This window comes from Syngnathus floridae, chromosome 6 (genome assembly GCF_059516105.1).
Source record: "Syngnathus floridae isolate MCC-2025c chromosome 6, RoL_Sflo_1.0, whole genome shotgun sequence".
In the NCBI taxonomy this organism is placed as follows: Eukaryota; Metazoa; Chordata; class Actinopteri; order Syngnathiformes; family Syngnathidae; genus Syngnathus; species Syngnathus floridae.
In genome coordinates, this window is record NC_142418.1 from 810,312 (window position 1) to 829,995 (window position 19,684).

The window sequence follows — 19,684 nt, forward strand, 5'->3', positions numbered from 1 at the left end:
ACACACACACACAAACAAAAGATTCTAATCCATCTCTCATGTAGCTTCTTTTGATAGAATCTCCTATTGGTAACTGTATAGCAGACGTTTGAGCATATAATCCCATACTCTGCTCTCTCGCTTCTACTTTTTCCTGTCGGTGCAGTCGTATGTGGCCCCTATTGCAGTCATTGTCTTGTTAACTGTCGCCGTGTGACTCGTATGCATGATTGTGTGAATGTCAAAAATTGAACGTACCTAACTTTCTGACCATCCAACCTCCACTGTGGTACAAAAAACCTTACTATTGTATTGAGTAGGTACATTGAGCAACCTAGCTCCCTCCTGACTGCCAAATGTCCTGTTCTAAAATTTATATAACTCGACCTCTACGTCTTAAGCTTGATGAGCCAAAATATCAGATCTTGCTCTTGTTTCCTACCGTTTTAGCCTATTTGTTTTATCCAAATCCGTTCAATCTCTGATTATAATGCTTTTCTCTGTAGCCCTACGTATTTTTCAAATTTTTATTTATTTATTTATCAAATCTCCTCAGTTCTGTCAAACTCAGTGCACAATGAATCTCCCTTCCACTTTGAACCAAGCTTCACCAAATTTGGTAACCCCGTAGCAAGGAGTGCGATTTGGTTGTCGGACGCTCCAAGTCCATATCTTTTTGCTGCACTTCACCCTCTCAAGTTGGTGTTCTTTTGTTGTTGCTTCAGAGCGACCCCATCCATCACTCTTGAATGAGTCCATTGTTCAAATGAGTCAATTTTCATCATTGTGAGTTCCTCCGCTTTTCACTGTCTTTTCTCGTCCCCGAGGATGTTGTCTGTCCTCCGGAGTGTACTTGCCCCTCTCCAAGCACAACAGTAGTCTTTTCTTGTCCTTCGCCAAAGGGCAAAGGTGCTTCAGAGCCAGGCACCATTTTGTAGTTGTTCACGGCTGCAGGTGAAGTCTCGGATTGGGTTTCAGGGACCCTGACACTGAGAATGACAGGCTGGGACATCAAACTTGTAAGACTATCTCCAAATGTAGCTGCTTCCATCAATTTGCTGGTAACGTTTGTTTACCAAACTTCAAATTCTTCTAATAACAGCGGTCTCGTTTTTATATCGTAAATCCTGCAACTCATCCTATTTTTGAGCTACATTTTATCTATTGTTCCAATTTAATCGGACAGTATGTTGTCTTCAGTATCATTATTGAAAATCAACTCATCGAGGTCTGCTTTCCACATCAAGCCCTGATCTGTATGTCTTGACCTCTCACATGTTATTGTCATGCTTGCTCAAAAATGTGACTTCGAGTATGGTGCTGTGAATTCTCAATCTCCCCAATGAAATTGGATCCCACCTCGTAGTTCTTATCGTTCTCATGTTCCTGTTAGCCTGCAATTGTCCAAATCAAAAATGTTTTCTTTTAACTGTCTTTCTTTTGAACCTCTAAATCTCTCGTGTTGCGAACCTATCTACACCAGAACAAAAAATTTACCACAGTATAACACCAAATGTATTCGAAAATTCATTGTCATAAAGTGTTGTATTCTTACTATCTTCCTCTATCTGTCCTACTCACTCCCTCCTTTTGAGGCTTGGCAACGCCCATGCCTCACACCTTGACAAACTTTATGGGAGAATGCGGTCTTAACGACATACGATTCCATCATCATTTAATTTGACTGTCTTTCCAAAACGCTTCTCAATTTCTCAGTTCACACATCTTCTACATGTGAAACTGGTTCTCCAGTTTTTTTCTAGTTAATTATCAATCCAAAAGCTACGTGTTTCTTTCTAACATTCAACCTGCTCAAAATCACTCTTTCATTAAAGTCGCTCTACTAATTTTCTATAGTAGTCGCCAACGACTTCAACCATTCAACCTTTCATTCAGGCAATCATTCATCAATGCTCATCATATGCATCTCACACAGTCTCCAAAAAGGAGTCATACTATCACATTGGTCCCAATTCATCCAAGCTCACCACACAGCATTCATATATCATTTTCAACTCAGGTTTCCTGGTAGAACAATCCACCAGTCCAAAAAAAACTTAACTAAAACAAACAACTGGCAAATTAATCTGAATTTTTTCTTTGTGTTTAAATTTGAAGAACTCAATCTCTCAGATTTAGCTTGCATTTAGAATTTTGTATAATCAACCAATCAATTATTCCTATTAAATGTAGCATTGCAAAATCTTAAATTCACAATTTAGCTTCTTCCAATTCCTGAAAGCATGTTCTGTCGTTTTTTTTTTTTTTTTTTCTCTTCATCAAATTTCTCATGTGAGCTCGACACTTAACATACACTAGTGTGGATTAGTTTCTGCTCGCAAACAGATTTCTCTCTTTTCCTCTCATTTTTATCTGTCAAAATTGTTTCTGTTCTGCGGTGTAAATTGAATAGACAACAGTCTAGCAAATTTCTTTATATTAAAAGTTTAGCCAATCTTCATCAATTTGGGACTCTAACTTTAACACATACGCACACACATGCACAGCTCTCGCGTGCAGAAGGTAGGTCTCAACAACAATGATTCGTCACAGGCTGGCCATTTCCTGTGGTCGATCATGAGCTGGTCCCTCCCATGCACACGAGGACAGCACATTCTAATTTTATTTATTTATCTTCTAGAAGCAAGTTGCATTTCTTTACCACTTGATTTGCATATTTTAACTTTAGTGTAACACAAATCGAGCTCTAGTCATTTGTAATTTGGGCATACAAACAGCATTGTCATACTTCTTGGATGGACAAGACTTCTAATAATCTAAAAGAATTCTAATAATCTGACAATGACATGTTTTGCTGTCATATGGGCATCTATTCTTTCTTTCTCTGTATGAGCATAAGCGGTCAAAGAGGAGGAAGCTTGTCATGCTAAAAATTTGGCTTTACCTCTGCCCCTTCCTGCACCCTTTGATTGATATTGCTTTGCAGAACGACACTCTCGTGCAAAGTGTCCTCGTCTCCCACAGTTCCAACAGTTGTCTGAATCTGATGGGGGTTTTGATTTGAATGGTGGCTTGCGACGTTGTTGGTATCTAACTCTTCCTCTGCCCCTTTGGGAACTTTGGTTGTATTGAAGATTGTTGTATCTTCATTTAGATCATTATCATCATCTAGATGAAATACATCAAAACTTCTGCCTTTCTCAATCCCATTGTCAGCGTCTCTGGGCCACTGCATGTTTTTTGTAAACCAAGCAGTGTCCGCTTCCACCAAGTGTTTTCTCACCCAACTGCCCAAGTCAGGGGGGAAACCAGTGAGGAGCGGAATTTTAAGATGTTGCTGATAAGCACTCTCATCTGCATCATTGAATGGGATGCCACTATGTACCCAGAATTCTTTTTCAAATCTCAATTGAATGGCGGCTTCATCACTTTTCAACTTTCCATCTTTTGTCTTTTGGATTTGTTCTCTTCTTTCTTGTGAAGCTTTCAACCACATTTTAGCACAATCCAATTCTCTCTCTTTTCTAATTTCCTTGTATTCCATACATATTCTTTCACTTCAGCATGTATTGCATACAATTAAGAAATCTCCTTGCCATGAACTTCTCATCTCAAAGAAGAGCAGAGCAAGAGATTTACCGTTCTTATTTCCCATCTTAATTCTAGTAATTTTAGGTTATACAATTTCTTTTTCTCAAAAATATTATTATTATTATTACTTATTTATTTCTTTTATGTCTTTGAGGATCCTCAATGCAGGTTTAAATTGACCTTTCAACAAATTACTAGCCTGTATTATTGCCGTGGATCAATGCTAGAACTGCTATTTAGTCAATTTATCCTACCAGTCACACACTCAATCACACAAACGCCAGCGCTTTTTTAGGCCTCATGGCTCGGACAAACCAAAGCCGTATCTCATAGCTCGGACAAACCAAAGCCGTATCTCATAGCTCGGATAAACCAAAGCCGTATCTCATAGCTCGGATACACCAAAGCCGTATCTCATAGCTCGGACAAACCAAAGCCGTATCTCATAGCTCGGACAAACCAAAGCCGTATCTCATAGCTCGGACAAACCAAAGCCGTATCTCATAGCTCGGATAAACCAAAGCCGTATCTCTCGTGCACACAACTTAAGGCCTTTAACTTACTTGTTCCCTTGGTTCGTTGCACTGCCGGGTCCCGTCAATCCACCTCTGTCAGACGAAGGCAGACCTAAGATGCTGGCCCAGCGAAGAATTCTCTTCCCAGGACTTTCTTCTCCAGGTCCTCCTAATGGACACTGGCTTGTCGACAATGCAGCACGTCCTCCTTCGTCAGCCAGATAGCGGGTATGAGGGTCCCGGGTTTCGGCACCAAAATGTTAGAGATTTGTTCACTCAAACAATATCTTGCAAGAACCACACGGAGACAAGTAAGTCCTTTTTGACACCTGCAGGTGGAGAGTTCACTCACTCCAGAATGAAGTCTGAACCCTTGTTCCTGCGAGGGGATATTTATTAAGAGAAACAGAGTGGGGGTTGAGAGTGGGGGTCAGAGTAGACAAATGGTCGAAGCCCCTGACTGATCAAAGCACAGCAGGGGGTCCTTCACGATGTTGTGTGAACAAAACACTTTGGTTGCTTCCTCTGCAGCTAGTCAATCAGTTCAAAAGATCTTAGCACTTTGTTCTACTACTTTTGTTAAGACAGGACAAGCGAGTTTAATTATTACAGGTTACATTCCAACATAATCATAGGATAAAACTAACCAGAAAACCCTAACAGTTTGAATAATTATAATCTATTTTTTAATTTCAGGCAAAGTGATGCACTTTGAATCTGTTCTGTTACAGACTAAAAAATGTTATTAATAAAGTTATTCTTTATTTTAAGCTGATCTTTCTTTTTTATTTAGTTTTTTTTTTTTCCTTAATGTTAATAACATGGGCCGGGGGCGCGAAATGTTTTCTTCTCCTGGGGAGGGGCATCACAGAAAATAATTGAGAAGCACTGTGTTAACCTGAGAGGCAGAAGAGGACCATGACATCAAAACTATAAAGTTGACCTTGACTGCAGCTGTTAGGAGGCAATTTACTGATGCACAGAGAAATCCCCTGTACAGCATCTCAAATTTGCTTGAACCGAGGTAACGATTGTCATATGTTTTGATACTTTGTGTATTGTAATCATTTTTACTCTAATTTAATTATTAATCAATAATCATGGCATGTTTTCCACCAATATAGTAACAGTGCCAATTAGTACATTGCAATAAGTAAATTTTACTCATATTGCTTATATTACTGCAGTTGAGTTGGAGACCTACATGGGAGAAGCTACAATTTCTCGAGAAGAAAATCCATTGCAGTAGTGGGCAGTTAATAAAATGCGTCAACCTACTTTGGTCAAAATGTCACAAACGTTTCTTTCAGCACCTTCTAGCAGTGTGGATAACGAAAGTGTCACACATTGTAGATGAAAAACGAAACAGATTATCTGTGGATACTGCAGAAATTCAGCTTTTTTTGAAAAAGAACCTTCCACTTACATTTTCCAAGTAGGCATTGTAGTAGCTAACAGAAAATATTGAACAAACAAGGTCATGCAGTTCTCAAACTTAAGTTGATGTAATTTTTTTATAATTTTTTTTGCTGGTTAGCTTCAACCAAAAATGTAAGTTATTTATGTCAAAGAGGTGTTCTTAATATATTTTTATACTTTTTGACGTATTTGAAAGTAATAAAAAAGTAAGCCATTTTATGTTGACTGTTAAACAACTGTTAAAAAGGTTTTCAACTGTAACATTTGCTGCTTGTTGAATTGGAAAATAAAAATAACATTTAAGTTGTGTAGATATATTTTATGTATTTTCGACAATGCAACTCTGTATCGGCAAGTACTGTAATCAAAGTATGGGCTTGGGCATTGGGTATGTACATCCTCGACCTCCATGTGTCCACTGGTGCACTGGTCTTCCTCTCAGTAAGATGAATCTGTACACAATGATGCATTTTTTTGTACCGACATCTGTGTCTTTGTCGATCAAAATTGCCATATACGTCACCATTCTTCAGATGAACGTGTGTGTTTTGGATCATAAGCAGATCTTTTCTTCACACTTTGGTAGAGGTTAACCTTGGTCTGATTAGTTCATAAAGCTTTGTACGAAAACCTTTGTGGCCCATCTATGTACTTATTTGAAAAGTCCAATCTTCTTTTTGCTGATGAGTGGTTTGCATCTTGTCGTATGACCTGTATATATTATCCTCTCAAAGTCTTCGAACAGTGGCTTGTGTTTCTTTCACCTAAGCCCTGTGGAGGTGTTGTCGCTGACTGTTGTCTGGGTCTTTGTTCACAGCTTTTACAATGTTACCATCTTCAATTACTGTTGATACCCTTGACTGACATGTTCAATGTTGGTTGCTGAGTACACCAGTAGTTTCTGTCTTTTTCAGGATATTCCAAATTGTCTTATTGGCTATGCCCAATGTTTGTACATTAGCTCTGATCGTTTTCCCTCTCAGCTTCAAAATGGTTTCACTTTCTCCCATACCTCTCCGGTTTTCATGTTTGCTTAACAGCAGATGCAGTTTTCACAGGTGAACTCCAGAGACAAGAAGCACTATCTAATGTTTGACCAATCAGTAAATGCAAAAGGCAACGCCTGACCAACTAACCAATTAGAAACACCCATCAATCACGTGTTCCAGTACTTTTGGTCTTTTTAAAATAAAGATGCTCTGTCTTGAGTTGTATAACACATCTAGTGTTCAACATAAAAAATCATAAAATTCATAAAAAGTACCCCTGCCTCGAATACATTCAATCATAGTACCGTATTGGCCCAAATATAAAACGACCCAGATTATAAGACGACCCCCTCTTTTTCAAGAATCAAGTTTGAAAAAATACTTTTTGAACACCAAATTTAATTTTTATACAGAAAATAATTACAGTCCATCTGAAACAAATGATTATAACAATATATTCGTGAGAAAAAGCATGTTATTTTGCGTCATTCAAATCATACAAAAACTATCTATCACATCTAAGATCTGAACATTTAAATGTGTAAACTAAAGTACAATCACATTTGTAAATGAATGGCTTCGCTTCAGGTTTTTGAAATGTAAATAAACCAATCTACTGTGATAAAACAACAAAATTGCAATAACTGCATTAACCATCAAAGTGAAGTCTAACTGTAACTGCAGTCTTGAAACGAATCTGAATAAGGAAAAACATTGCAATAAAATAACACAAACGGGTTTAAACTTGAAAGTAGCTGAGATCTGTCATGTCAGAACAGTGCTCCTCACAAACATCCTCTGCCTCGCTGTGCTCAGTGTCACTGTCCTCACTCCCATCCTGTGGCTCCGCTGGCTCCTCCCATAGCATGTCTTCCTGACTGCTGTCCAGGGCATTTGATATGCAACATTTTTTAAAACCGTGGATGATGCTCTTTGGGGAAACTGCATCCCACGCATGGAGGATCCACTCACAGAGCAAACGTACCGGAGGCTTCTGAATCTTTCTCTCCAAAGTCAGAGGGCAGGCGCTGGGCTAGACTTGTTCTGCGTCGCAGTGTTAGTCCGTTACGCCGCATCATTCTTTTACACCAGCCGAGGCTTGCTTTGAAGTCAGCGGTGGGTATGTTCTTTGGCTATTTCCACGTCCTTGAGCAGAATGACACCTCTGCTGATTGGCATCCCGTCCTTTCTTTTCTCGTCCACGTATGCGCACACCCTCCTGTCGAGCTCTTGAAAGCAGCCGCTCTGAGGACCACGGAAAGCTTTTCTCTGATTGTGAGCATTTTTTAGGCGATCTATTTGAGCTCTCCATCTGCGTACATTACACTCTGTGAGACCATATTTCACAGCCGCTTTGCAATTGTTTGAAAACTCTGCCTCATTTATGACCATCATCTTGAAGTTTGCATCATAACTCAGCTGCCTGTTAACCTGGCCAATCTTCGACCTACTTTTCTCCAGATTGTCGCTACGTTTCTCCATTTTCTGTGATCTCTTCTCTTATTTTCTTCTCTTTTCTTTCTTACTGCTATTTTTTTATTTTTCTTCTTTGTGCTACCGCTATTTTTATTTTTATTCTTCGTGACGGTTTCGCTTTGGCCTGGGGAGTTAAGTTCAGCATTCGCTTTAAAGATATCTGGCGCCATCCCGCGTTGTGAATGGGTATAATGTCTAGACCCCGAATGTAAGACGACCCCCACTTCTTCAGTCTTATTTCAATGCAAAAAACACCGTCTTATATTCAGGCCAATGGGGTATATCGTAAATATGAATAATTAACTTTTGCACCACAAAAACATGAAGACAAAGAAAAAGTAGGTAAAAACTTTCCCCGTCTGGCTAAAAGAACTGTTTAAAATAGTAAACTTGAAGAAAGTATGAACCTTTACAATTTTTAAAAATAAAAATGTGTGATCAACAAAATTACTGGGCATGTTTTGCATTTTCTGCAGTAAACACTAAGATGTCTTTGGCTTTTGTATGCTGTGAGACACCCACGAATTTACCGACAGCTTGTCATTGCTGTCTTCAGAGTCAAAAGACAAACCTGGGCCAATGATGTCACGTACGCTTTGGTTGAAAGCTGTTTTGTTTTCTGTTTCCAGGGAGGAGCTGCCCAACATCTACAGGTGTCTGTATCAGGGCTGCACTGCTGTCTATAGAGCTCCAGATGGTTTAAAGGTCAGAACCCTAACTAGGTCCAGCTCTGTGACTGAAATCTAGTTCTACACTGATGCTCACATCCATAAAGGGAAACTATCATCGTCATTTAACCACATGTCGTGTGGATCAATCTTACCAGCTGCTGTGGAATGGAATGGAACAGATGTCATTGTGCAGCGCGAAACCAATTGGAAGTCGGACAGCCGTGTTTACAGCTTGTGCCGTTAAACTATCAATAATCTGAAAATGATCAATTTTCAGATGTGTGATTCAAACCCAAGAAAAACTTTGACAGTTAGAATTGACGTGAATTTCTTCCATTTCTATGCCTCTAAAAATTGAGAATGTGCAGTGAAATCACCAGAACAAATGTCAGAAACTCAACAAAATGAATTGGCTGCTACCACACACAAAACAGTATAAACCACATCCAGTCTGAGCGGCTAACAACCCACTCAGACGAAATCCACCTTGTTACGACACCGATTAGAAGAAACTGGACTGCCCAAACCAGGATTAGACCTCGGCATGCCCTCGACCAACGAGTATGGATTGACCTTCGCCAGAAGACGCGTAATGCCACATAGAAAATTCTAATGCTTCTTTGTGCTGGTGCTTTGACTGCTGTCCCTAGAGTTTTCCCGCTACAATGTCAATATGGTGGGTCTCTGTGAGCCCAGGTGGCAAGGTGGCCTGTGAGACCACTGCTTCATATGGAGCGGCCCTGACACTCGAACGGGCCTTCACGGAGTGGCGCTGGCCTTGTCCAAACACACGCATCAGTCACTCGTCATTTGGAACTCAATTAAGGATCATCTTCTGCCCGCTCAGTTCCTCCACCTACATGGCAAGATGTCAGTGTAAGAGACATTCCTTTTTATTTTATACCCACATGTAACATTGTGCTAGAGGAGCACTTGAATCTTTGACTGAGCTTTTTTTTTTTTTACCTTTTGCTGATCTTACATAGAGTTGTAGTGGACTCTTATTTGACAATTTTATTTTGATTTATTTTCACTGTTATTTCGAAGTACCATAAACACTTATTTTGAAGTGCATTAAAGGTGAGATGGCTGCCGTCACCTTTAACCTTATGAGTCACGCTTGTAGAATAGTCAGTAGAATTGTTTGCAGGACGTGGTGGTTACACAGCTCTTTACGAGCCCTTTGGAAAGCCCTTTGGAAAGCCCTTTTTGAAATTGGAGGAAACGGTCAGTGATCCTCGCTTACGCCCCCACACCGACTTCGCCGATGACGCAGACAAGGACACCGTTTCGACCAACTCCACCATCATTATCCTCACCAATGCCAAGCCAACATTTTCCGCCTCTTCCAGAGAAAGACCATCACACCAAATCCCCATTGGCGACAAGACTAATGACAACCGAAAACGCCGGCTTTTCCTCTGCCATTCAAACCACTTCTGAATCACTGGCACCTGGCTCCCCCGCAAACCGACCCATCATTGGACCTGGTATAGCCTGGATGGAAAACCCCAAAAATCGATTGACCACTTCAACATCTCTTGCCATTGGCGATTATCCGTCACCAAAATAGTCTCCTCCGGCCTCCGTGATCCCACCACTACTTCTCCATACAGACCCTCCATCCCCAATGCCATCACTGCCCTGGCTGACGATAACATCATGGACTAGGAGACTTTCAAACTAAGGGTTAACTCGTCAGCCCAGAATGTATTGGGAATATTAATGTCTCTTCCCAAAAAACTATCGATTTCAAAGACGACCCTTGACCTTGACTACTGCCAAGAGGCCCGTCTCTGTGGTGATATGCTCAGAGGCTGTATGCTGCATGCAAAGCGGCCATTGGAGCTGACAGGGAGGAATATAGGGGGGAAGAGGTTGAACGGCTGGAATCAGCACGGTTAAAAGACCTCAGACAGGTCTTCATGTTGCACGTGCCGGACTATGCATCAAGGCCATCCTCATGAAGGATGCCATTGGAAGCCTCTTGACCACAGAAACCAACTGCCTTCAAAGAAAGACCACTTCAGCCACCTTTATCCTCCAGTGTCCACCAAACCCTGTCTGGTTACTGCTGCCAACTCAGCAATCCCAAACTCCAACTGCAAAACTGACCCAGTCTCAACCAGCAAGGTCAGAGAAGCAATAAGAACCCTGAAGGCACCTGGAATTTGTGCCATCATTTGTGCCATCGTGCTTTTTACCCTCCATAGTCCAGTGGTTCAACCACGTCATTAACCACGTGTGGGTGCAGAGCAACCCCCCCCCCCCCCCCCACACACACACACACACACACTGGCAACCTCCATCTGGCTGACCTTGAATATGCTAATGACACCACCCTGTTCAGCAACTCCCTCCAACATCTGAGCAGTGCTTTTACGATCGAAATTTGCTTGCATTCCATTGCATCTTGCAGAGGCGCTGTGTGCGTAAACATTCCCACCGGAGTGTATGGAGGTAATGAACCTTGTCATCCATATTGTGAACAAAATAATTGCAAAAGCATTAAACCACCGCCAGTTCCGTGAATTGCTAGATGACGTTGACTGCGAATATGCCGATCTCCTGCTGCACAACAAAGTCCGCTGGCTATCCAGGGGCAACGTTTTGCGTCGCTTTGTTTGTTTGTATTTGTAGTCTAAATTATTTTGATAGTAGGCATACAGCTCATGTATTGAGAGTCTATGTTGCCTTATAAAAAGCTTTTAGATTTTTGCGGCTCCAGACAGGTATGTTGTTTTTGGGGGGGGCTCTTTGAACATTTTGGGTTGCCGACCCCTCGTCAAGACACTCTGGCCAAGATCTGCCTGTTGTTTCCATGCATTTTTTTCAACCTGCTTGTGATAGTTCTATTTGTCCGTTCCACTAAACCTGCACTCGAGGGGGATAAGCGCAGTGTTTTTTTAACGTTATTCCAAGGTGTACAGCCATGTTCTGTACAATTTGGTTCACAAAGTGTGGACCATTGTCACTGTAAATGATTTGGAGGATGCCATGAGCCGGTATGATGGCTTTGCAAATGGCTTTTGCCACTGTTAAGGCATCTGCCCGTTTAGATGGAACTATTTCTACCCATTTGAAAAATGCATCAATCATCACTAGGCAGTATTTGTGAGGTCCACTTTGTGGGAGTTCAATAAAATCCATCTGCATGATTTGAAATGGGTAAGAAGGTTTTGTAAATGAGCCTCTCTTAGGTCTCATGTTTACTTGTGGATTATGTTTCACACAAATAGGACATGCTTTACAATTTTTTTTAAGTAAGCATCTAAACCAAAGGCAGTGAATTGTTGATGTATGATGGAACTCATCCCTTCTTTTGACACATGACCAGGCCCATGTGTTATATTTGCTGCTGCCTTAAAATATGATTTTGGTAAAACTGGTTTTTCATTGATGCGGTGGATATTATCTTTATCCATTATTGCACCTTTTGTCATCCACAATCGTTTTTCCACCATTGGAGCATTGTTCTGCATGTCTGTCAGTATAGTTTTATCTATGAGTTGTGTGTCCTTTGAATCTATTTAAAAAACTTCATGGCCATGTTTCCCTGCTGCTGCTTCTTTAGCAATTTTGTCTGCTAATCTATTTCCGTTTGAGACTTCATCTGTGCCTGTGGTGTGAGCAGCACTTTACACACAGCTAGTTTAGCAGGTAAATGGATGGCCTGCAACAAGTCTTTTAACAAGGAGGCATGGGTAACCGGTTTACCGGTTGATGTTGTCATTCCTCTGCGCTCCCATCGTTTTGCAAAATAGAACAGAGTAGAAAACGCATACTGACTGTCTGTGTATACAGTGACTTATTTATCTTCTGCTAATTGACAAGCTCTTGTTCGTGCAATTAGCTCAGCAGTCTGCGCTGACCTGTTGTATGGAAGCTTTTCTGCTTCAATAATGTGGTTTGGCAATTTTACAATTGCATAACCACATTGATTGTTTCTTTTAGGATCCTTTGAACATGATCCATCCACAAACCACTTTTCCCACTTATCAAGTGGTGTGTCACTTAAATCTTGTCTGGGCATTTGTAGATGTTCTGTAGCATCTAAACAGTTATGTGGGGTTTCATCCCCTGGCAACGGGATCAGCGTTGCTGGGTTAAGGACTGTGCATCTCTTTATCACAATATGCGGTTGTGACAGAAATGTAGCAGTGTAGGATAGGTGTCTGGCGGGTGACAAAAAGTTAATTTTGCTATGCAGTAGCAACACATCTACAGCGTGTGAAACTAGTAGATCCATTTTGTGGAAGAGGACCACATCTGCAGATAGTGTCACTGCAAGCGCTGCTGCGCATACTGCTTGGACACAGTCTGGTAAGGATTGAGCCACTTGATCCAATTTTTTTGAATAAAATGCAATTGGTCTTAGTTTACTGCCATGACTCTGCAGCGATACTGAGGTCAAAAAACCATTCCTGCAGTCTGCTGTTTGCACAAAGGTTTTATTGTAGTGTGGCAAGGAGAATCCGAGCACTTCCTAATGATTCCTTCTGTCAAAAGGTCATTTATAACAGGGGCAATACCATTTATTGCCCCCTGTTTTAAAGGATATTGTTTAACTCTTGAACGCCACTCTGATCTTGGTTTGATCTGTACTGGGGGAATGGACGTTAAAAGTCCTACATCAGATGGGCCCTTTGTCCACAGTTTTTCAGGAAGCTCAGCTAATTCCTCCTCTTCCTTATCAGTCAAACAAATGTTGATTAGTCAGGAAAGCGCATAAGCGCGTGCCTTTCTAACAGCTACATTCAAGGTTCAAGAATTTTATTTGCCATGTTTGAGCGTGCCAAACAAGGAATTTGACTTCGGTACATCACAGCCTCTGTTCAACATTTAGGTGACTAACAACACTCAGGACGTGAGAAAAATGACAAATATTCTCAGACATCCCCTGATCTTAAACTCCCAGGAGGGCAAGGAAAAACTCAAAACTCCAACTAGGGGAAATGAGAAACCTTGAGAAGAGACCACAGTTGGGAGGATCCCTCTTCCAGAATGACCAGGCTGCAATGGATGAAGAGAGGACACATAGTACAAATAGTGTAGACAATTCAAAAAGGGTGTGGGGAGCAGGATGTTATTGCACAGCAGTGACTCTGAGACTCTATGAGTGGTGTGAGTTCATCAGAGCAACAGCCTGGGAGGAGAAGCTGTCTCTGTGTCTGCTGGTTTTGGCATACAGAGCTTCTATAACGCCGTCTGGAGGGGAGTAGTTCAAACAGACTGCAACCTGGGTGAGAGGGGTCTGTAGAGATGTTACTTGCACATTTCCTGGTCCTGGACAGGTCCAAGTCTTGGATAGATGGGAGGTTGATCCCAATTATCTTTTCTGCAGTCCTGATTGCCCGTTGCAGTCTGTGCTTGTCTTGTTTGGAGACCGATCCAAACCAGACAGTGTTGGAGGTGCAGAGGACAGACTGGATGATGGCAGTGTAGAAGGTCTTCAGCAGCTCCCGCCGCAGGTTGAACTTCTTGAAAAGGTTCAGGAAGTACAACCTCTGCTGGGCCTTCTTCCGGACAGAGTCTATGTGGCCGGTCCATTTCAGGTCACGAGAGATTGTGGTTCCCAGGAACTTGAAGGTGTCTGTGGAGAGAATAGTATTACTGCTGATAGTGAGGGGTGAAAGTGCTGAAGGGTCTCGCCCTGAAGTCCACTGTCATCTCCACGGTCTTGAGCGGGTTCAGCTCCAGGTGGTTTTGGCTGCACCAGTGGACCGGCCGCTCCACCTCCTGTCTGTACGCAGTCTCATCACTGTCCCGGATCAGTCCGATGAGTGTGGTGTCGTCTGCATACTTCAGGAGCTTCATAGGAGAGTCACCTGAGGAGAAATCGTTGGTGTAGAGAGAGAAGATCAGTGGGGAGAGGACGCATCCCTGTACCCCAGTATTGGTGGTCCGGGTGTCAGATGTGATGCTCCCCAGCCTCACACGCTGTCTCCTGTTGGTCAGGAAGCTGGTGATCCACTGACAGGTGGAGGCAGGCACAGCGAGCTGGATGAGCTTCTGTTGGCGGATGTCAGGAGTGAAGGTGTTGAACGCCGAGCTGAAGTCCACAACCAGGATCCTGGCGTACATTCCTGGGGTGTCCAGGTGGTGCAGGATGTAGTGCAGTCCCTTGTTGACCGCATCATCCACCGACCTGGTAGGCAAACTGGAAGGGGTTAAGCAGGGGGCTCGTGACATCCTTCAGGTGCTTCAAAAGTCAAAGTCTGCTTTATTGTCAATTTTTTCACATGCCAAGACATACAAAGAGATCGAAATTACGTTTCCCACTATCCCACGGTGACAAGACATAGTACACAATATACATACAAGTAAACAACACAAAAGGTAAAAACAAGAAGGCACAAACATTGAATAAATAAGAGCGATGAATAAATAATGAATAAACAAATAACATAATAAATAAGAGGAGCAAAAATGGAGCAAGTGTGCATACAGCAGACAGTCAGAATATAGCGCAAAAGTACAGGACGTAACGCAGGAGGGGGGAGAGAGTTCAGGATCCTAACAGCCTGGAGTATGAAGCTGTTGGTGAGTCTGGTGGTGCGGGAGCGCAGGCTCCTGTACCTCTTCCCAGAGGGGAGAAGATCAAACAGAGAGTGAGCGGGGTGACTCACATCACACACAATCGCGGTCGCCTTGCGAATGAGATGGGAGGTGTAAGTGTCCTTCAGGAAGGGGAGTGAAGCACCAATAATCTTACCAGCTGTGGTCACTATGCGCTGCAGGGCCTTCATGTTGTATTCAGTGCAACTACCACCCCACACAGCGATACAACTGGAGAGGACGCTCTCAATGGTGCCACGGTAGAATGAGGTCATGATGACCGGAGGAGCACTTGCTCGCCTGAGTTTCCCCAGGAAGTACAGGCGGCGCTGAGCTTTCTTTGCCAGTGATGCAGTGTTGGTGGTCCAGGAGAGGTCCTCACTGATGTGGACCCCCAGGAATCTGGTGCTGCTCACTCTCTCCACCACAGCACCGTCGATGGTCAGTGGCAGGTGCTGGGTGCGACCCTTCCAGAAGTCAACAACAATCTCCTTGGTCTTGTTGACGTTCAGCAGGAGGTTGTTGTCCCTCCACCACGTGGCCAGAAGGTCGACCTCCGACCTGTATCGAGTCTCGTCGCCCTCGGTGATGGGACCCACCAAAGTCGTGTCGTCGGCATATTTCAGCATGCGGTTGCTGCTGTAAGTCGCAGTGCAGTCATGTGTCAGCAGGGTGAAGAGCAGTGGACTGAGCACGCAGCCTTGGGGAGCCTGTGCTCAGCGTGATGCTGGCGGAGATATTGTCACCAACACGTACTACCTGAGGCCTCTTACAGAGGAAGTCCAGTAGCCAGTTGCAGAGGTAGGTACTGAGGCCTAGCTTGTCAAGTTTGCAGATGAGTCGCTGTAGTACAATGGTGTTGAATGCAGAACTGAAGTCCACAAACAGCAATCTCACATACGAGTCCCTCCTCTCCAGGTGGAAGAGGGTTGAGTGGAGGGCAGAGCAGATGGCACCCTCAGAGGACCGTTTTGCTCGGTACGCTAACCTCTCGAAAGATTTCATGACCACGGATGTCAGAGCGACAGGTCTATAATTCAAACCTGTGATGGTGGGCTTCTTGGCCACTGGAACGATGGTGGAGCTCTTGAAGCACGAGGGCACCTCACACAGGTCCAGGAAACGTTTGAAGATCCGTGCAAAGGTGGGTGCCAGCTGTTCAGCACAGACTTTCAAGCAGGAAGGTGACACACCGTCTGGGCCCGGTGCCTTCCTGATCTTTTGTCTCCGGAACATCTGGCGCACTTCCTCCTCGCGGATCTGGAGTGCGGGCACGGCCTCTGCAAGAGAGAGAGTAGGTGACAACGGTGATGGAGGTGTGGACAGAGCGGTTGTGGGGGGAGGTGAGCATGTTGATTGTGCTGCAGGAGGTCCTGTTGTGTGGGAGGACCGATCAAACCTGCAGTAGAACCTGTTTAGCTGGTTTGCAAGCCTTGGGCTCTCCACAGGACGGGGGGTTCGTTTCTTGAAGCCCCTGATGCTCTGCAGACCTTTCCACACTGTTGAGGGATCAGGATCGGCATAGAGGTGTCTCTCCAGGCTCTCCCCGTAACACCTCCTGGCTTTCCTAACCTCTCGGTTCAGTGTGTTTCTGGTCTGCTTGAACAGGTCCCAGTCGCCGCTCCTGTAGGCCTCCTCCTTGGCTTTGCGCAGCCTCCTGAGGTTCGGTGTAAACCAAGGTTTGTCGTTGTTGTACGTGCAGAATGTCTTAGTCTGCACACACAGATCCTCACAAAAACTGATGTATGATGTGACAGTGTCAGTGAGTTCGTGCAGGTCTGAAGTTGCAGCTTCAAAAACTCCCCAATCGGTGCAGTCAAAGCAGCCTTGGAGGTCCTGCCTTGACTCCACTGTCCACTTCCTCACAGTCCTCACCACAGGCTTAGAAGTTTTTAGTTTCTGCCTGTAGGCCGGGATCAGATGAACCAGACAGTGGTCCGAGAGTCCTAAAGCTGCACAAGCCACATCCTTAATTACGGTGTAGCAGTGAAGACTGTCCGATGTTTAACAGCGCTTCTCTGGTAAAAGTGATCCGGGATGGACAGCATAGGACACAGAAAACACTCAAAATAAGACAAAGAAACAGAGTGCGACTCACCGTGGCGGCCATCCGCGGCGCCATCTTGACGTCAATCTAACAGTGTCGTCATCACACACTGTTTGCGTCTACATGTCACAACTAGTACTTTAGCTCCACCCATCACCTTTGTCCTCATAATCAGTGACAGATCCGGCAAGTTTAATTCGGCAACCCACATCTGCCTATGTTATACTGTGAGGTATAAACAATGAAATGTGGGGTATATACGACAACTTGTATTTGTCTTACTGAGTAGCACAGCAGCAGCTGCAAATGACCTGCGATCAGTGATTGTTAAGGTTACTTCTGTGTCACTGAGAAAACTTTCAATAGATTCATTATGTGGATCAATGAGAATATTCATGATGACTTGTATTTGATTACAAGTCATTTCTGATTCAGGTCGGGACAATTCTTTTCGAGCTAACAGTAAACTGCTTGGTAGCTTGGGATTCTGTTTAGGCGAGATGTCATAGGAACAGCAAACCTGTTCCCCTGCTTGTGCAGCATATGAGTCAACATATCTTACTCTACATGCTCGCATACTGTCCTTTACTGGAATTATTGTAATTCCCAATCTAGTCATCAGATCTCGTCTCAGCAGGTTTATGGGGCATTTGGGGAATAGGACAATCGAGACTGAAGCTATGATTCCCGTTTCATCATCTCTTACTTCAACTGGATTGGAGATACTCTGCTTGTGTACCTGCCCATCAGCAGATTTCACCCAAATAGTATTTTGGGGGGCCTTTAGATTAGGGACTTTTGTTTTTATTACGGTTTTACAAGCCCAGGTATCACATAAAAACTCTATTTCACTTCCTCCAATGTTTAAGGTAACGTGTTTTTTCTTTTAATGCACTCAGAATGTCCCATGCTGCATGGACATCTACTATTTCTTCCTCTGTAGGAGCATGAGAGGCCAAAGGGGAGGAATCTAGTCATGTTGAAAATTTGACTTTTCTTCTGCCTCCTCTTCCACCCCTTGAGTGGTTTTGTGTTTTGCTATAAAACTCTTTTGACCAGTGTCCACGTTTCCCACAGTTCCAACAGTTGTCTAAATCTGGTAGGAGTTTTGAATTGAATGGCGGCCTGCGACCTTCTTGGCCTCTACCTCGTCCTCTGCCCCATTGGGAACCTTGGAAGAAGACTGTTGTATTTTCACCTAGGTTATCATCATCATCATCATCTAGATGAAATACATCAGAACTTTTGCCTTTCTTGATCACTTTTTCAGCATGTCTGGCCCACTGCATGGTTGTTGTAACACTAGCAGTGTCCACTTCCACCAAGTGTTTCCTCACCCAGTTGCCTATTTCAGGGTGGAAACCAGTGAGGAGCGCCTTTTTAAGCTGTTGCTGATAAGCACTCTCAGCTGCATCATTGAATGGGATGCCACTATGCACCCTGAATTCTTTTTCAAATCTTAAGCGAAAATCATCAGTATCTTCCCCAGGCGTCTGTTTTATTCCTGCTAAATGACCATAATTCGCTCGTCATTGAAATATAGTTAGTACTCTTTGCACAAGATCATTCCATTGTGCTGAATACTCCCCTCTCAATTGATTTTCCTCAGCGGGATAGGGGAAAGGCCCTTAGTTATTTCTACCTGTATAATTTTCTCTAACCTTAGCCCAGTCTTTTCCCAAAAAATACATTGCAGCTTCTCCTGCCTCATGCCCATTTAGCATGTAGGAATGTATTATTCCAGCCATGTCTTCTGCCCATTTATCTGGGTCTTCTGCAACAGGGGTAACCCCTTCGACTGCATTTCTTGCCTCTTCTAAAATCCATGGCCGAAAAACATATATGTGTGGAGGGTGGCCTTCCCCTCCAATAGGGTTTGGCACCTGTATCATTGGGCACACATCAGCATTGTCTAAATGTTGGGAAAATCTAGCAGCATTGGTCATACTTCTTGTTTGTACAGGAGTTCTAATAATCTGACCCTGACCTTTTTTGCTATTATATGGGGGAGGGTGCAGGTCTGTTAAATTTGGATACAAGTTTTACATAGGAGCAGTAGGCTCCTTTACTATCTACTAACTAAAACTACTATCAGTGATTCTCATTAAATACGACACTGTTATTATAAATAACAGTTTCCAACACTTCAGCGCCTGCAGGTCAGATTTATGAAAATATGTTTATCTAATGAGGTGAAATCACATCAAACAGCAAACATTCTGACCAAATATGTATATCATCTTGAAGAATCAGTGAAAAAAAAAAACCTAAATTAATAAAGAAATCAAAACAGCAACACGGTGACGTATATCTGAAAATCAGAGCAGAGCTTTAACTCACAAGCACCTGGTGACAGAGGTGAGGAAACGGGAAACACTTCCTTAAAGTCGGCCTTAAGAACTTTAAAAGTTAAGATTAGTCGCAAACAGGTGGTGCATCAATGTCCTTGAGCATCCGGCATTGTTTGAAAATGAGAAT

The 19,684-nt window shown here is 43.2% G+C and overlaps 1 protein-coding gene across 12 annotated transcripts in view; it reads left to right on the plus strand.

Annotated features, from left to right (window-relative positions):
* znf276 (zinc finger protein 276) overlaps positions 1-19,684 on the plus strand; it is a 94,049-nt gene that overhangs the window by 42,983 nt on the left and 31,382 nt on the right. For 8 of the 12 annotated variants that reach the window (XR_015859202.1, XM_088379665.1, XM_088379666.1 and 5 more), the window contains 2 exons: positions 8,560-8,635; positions 9,252-9,477. Coding sequence is in view for 11 of the 12 variants with exons in the window: in XM_088379665.1 (XP_088235791.1) it covers positions 8,560-8,635; positions 9,252-9,477 (302 nt within the window). In the remaining variant the exon portion in view is untranslated. The remainder of the gene's footprint in view (positions 1-8,559; positions 8,636-9,251; positions 9,478-19,684) is intronic. The other 4 variants (XM_088379668.1, XM_088379672.1, XM_088379669.1 and 1 more) reach the window with 2 other exon arrangements.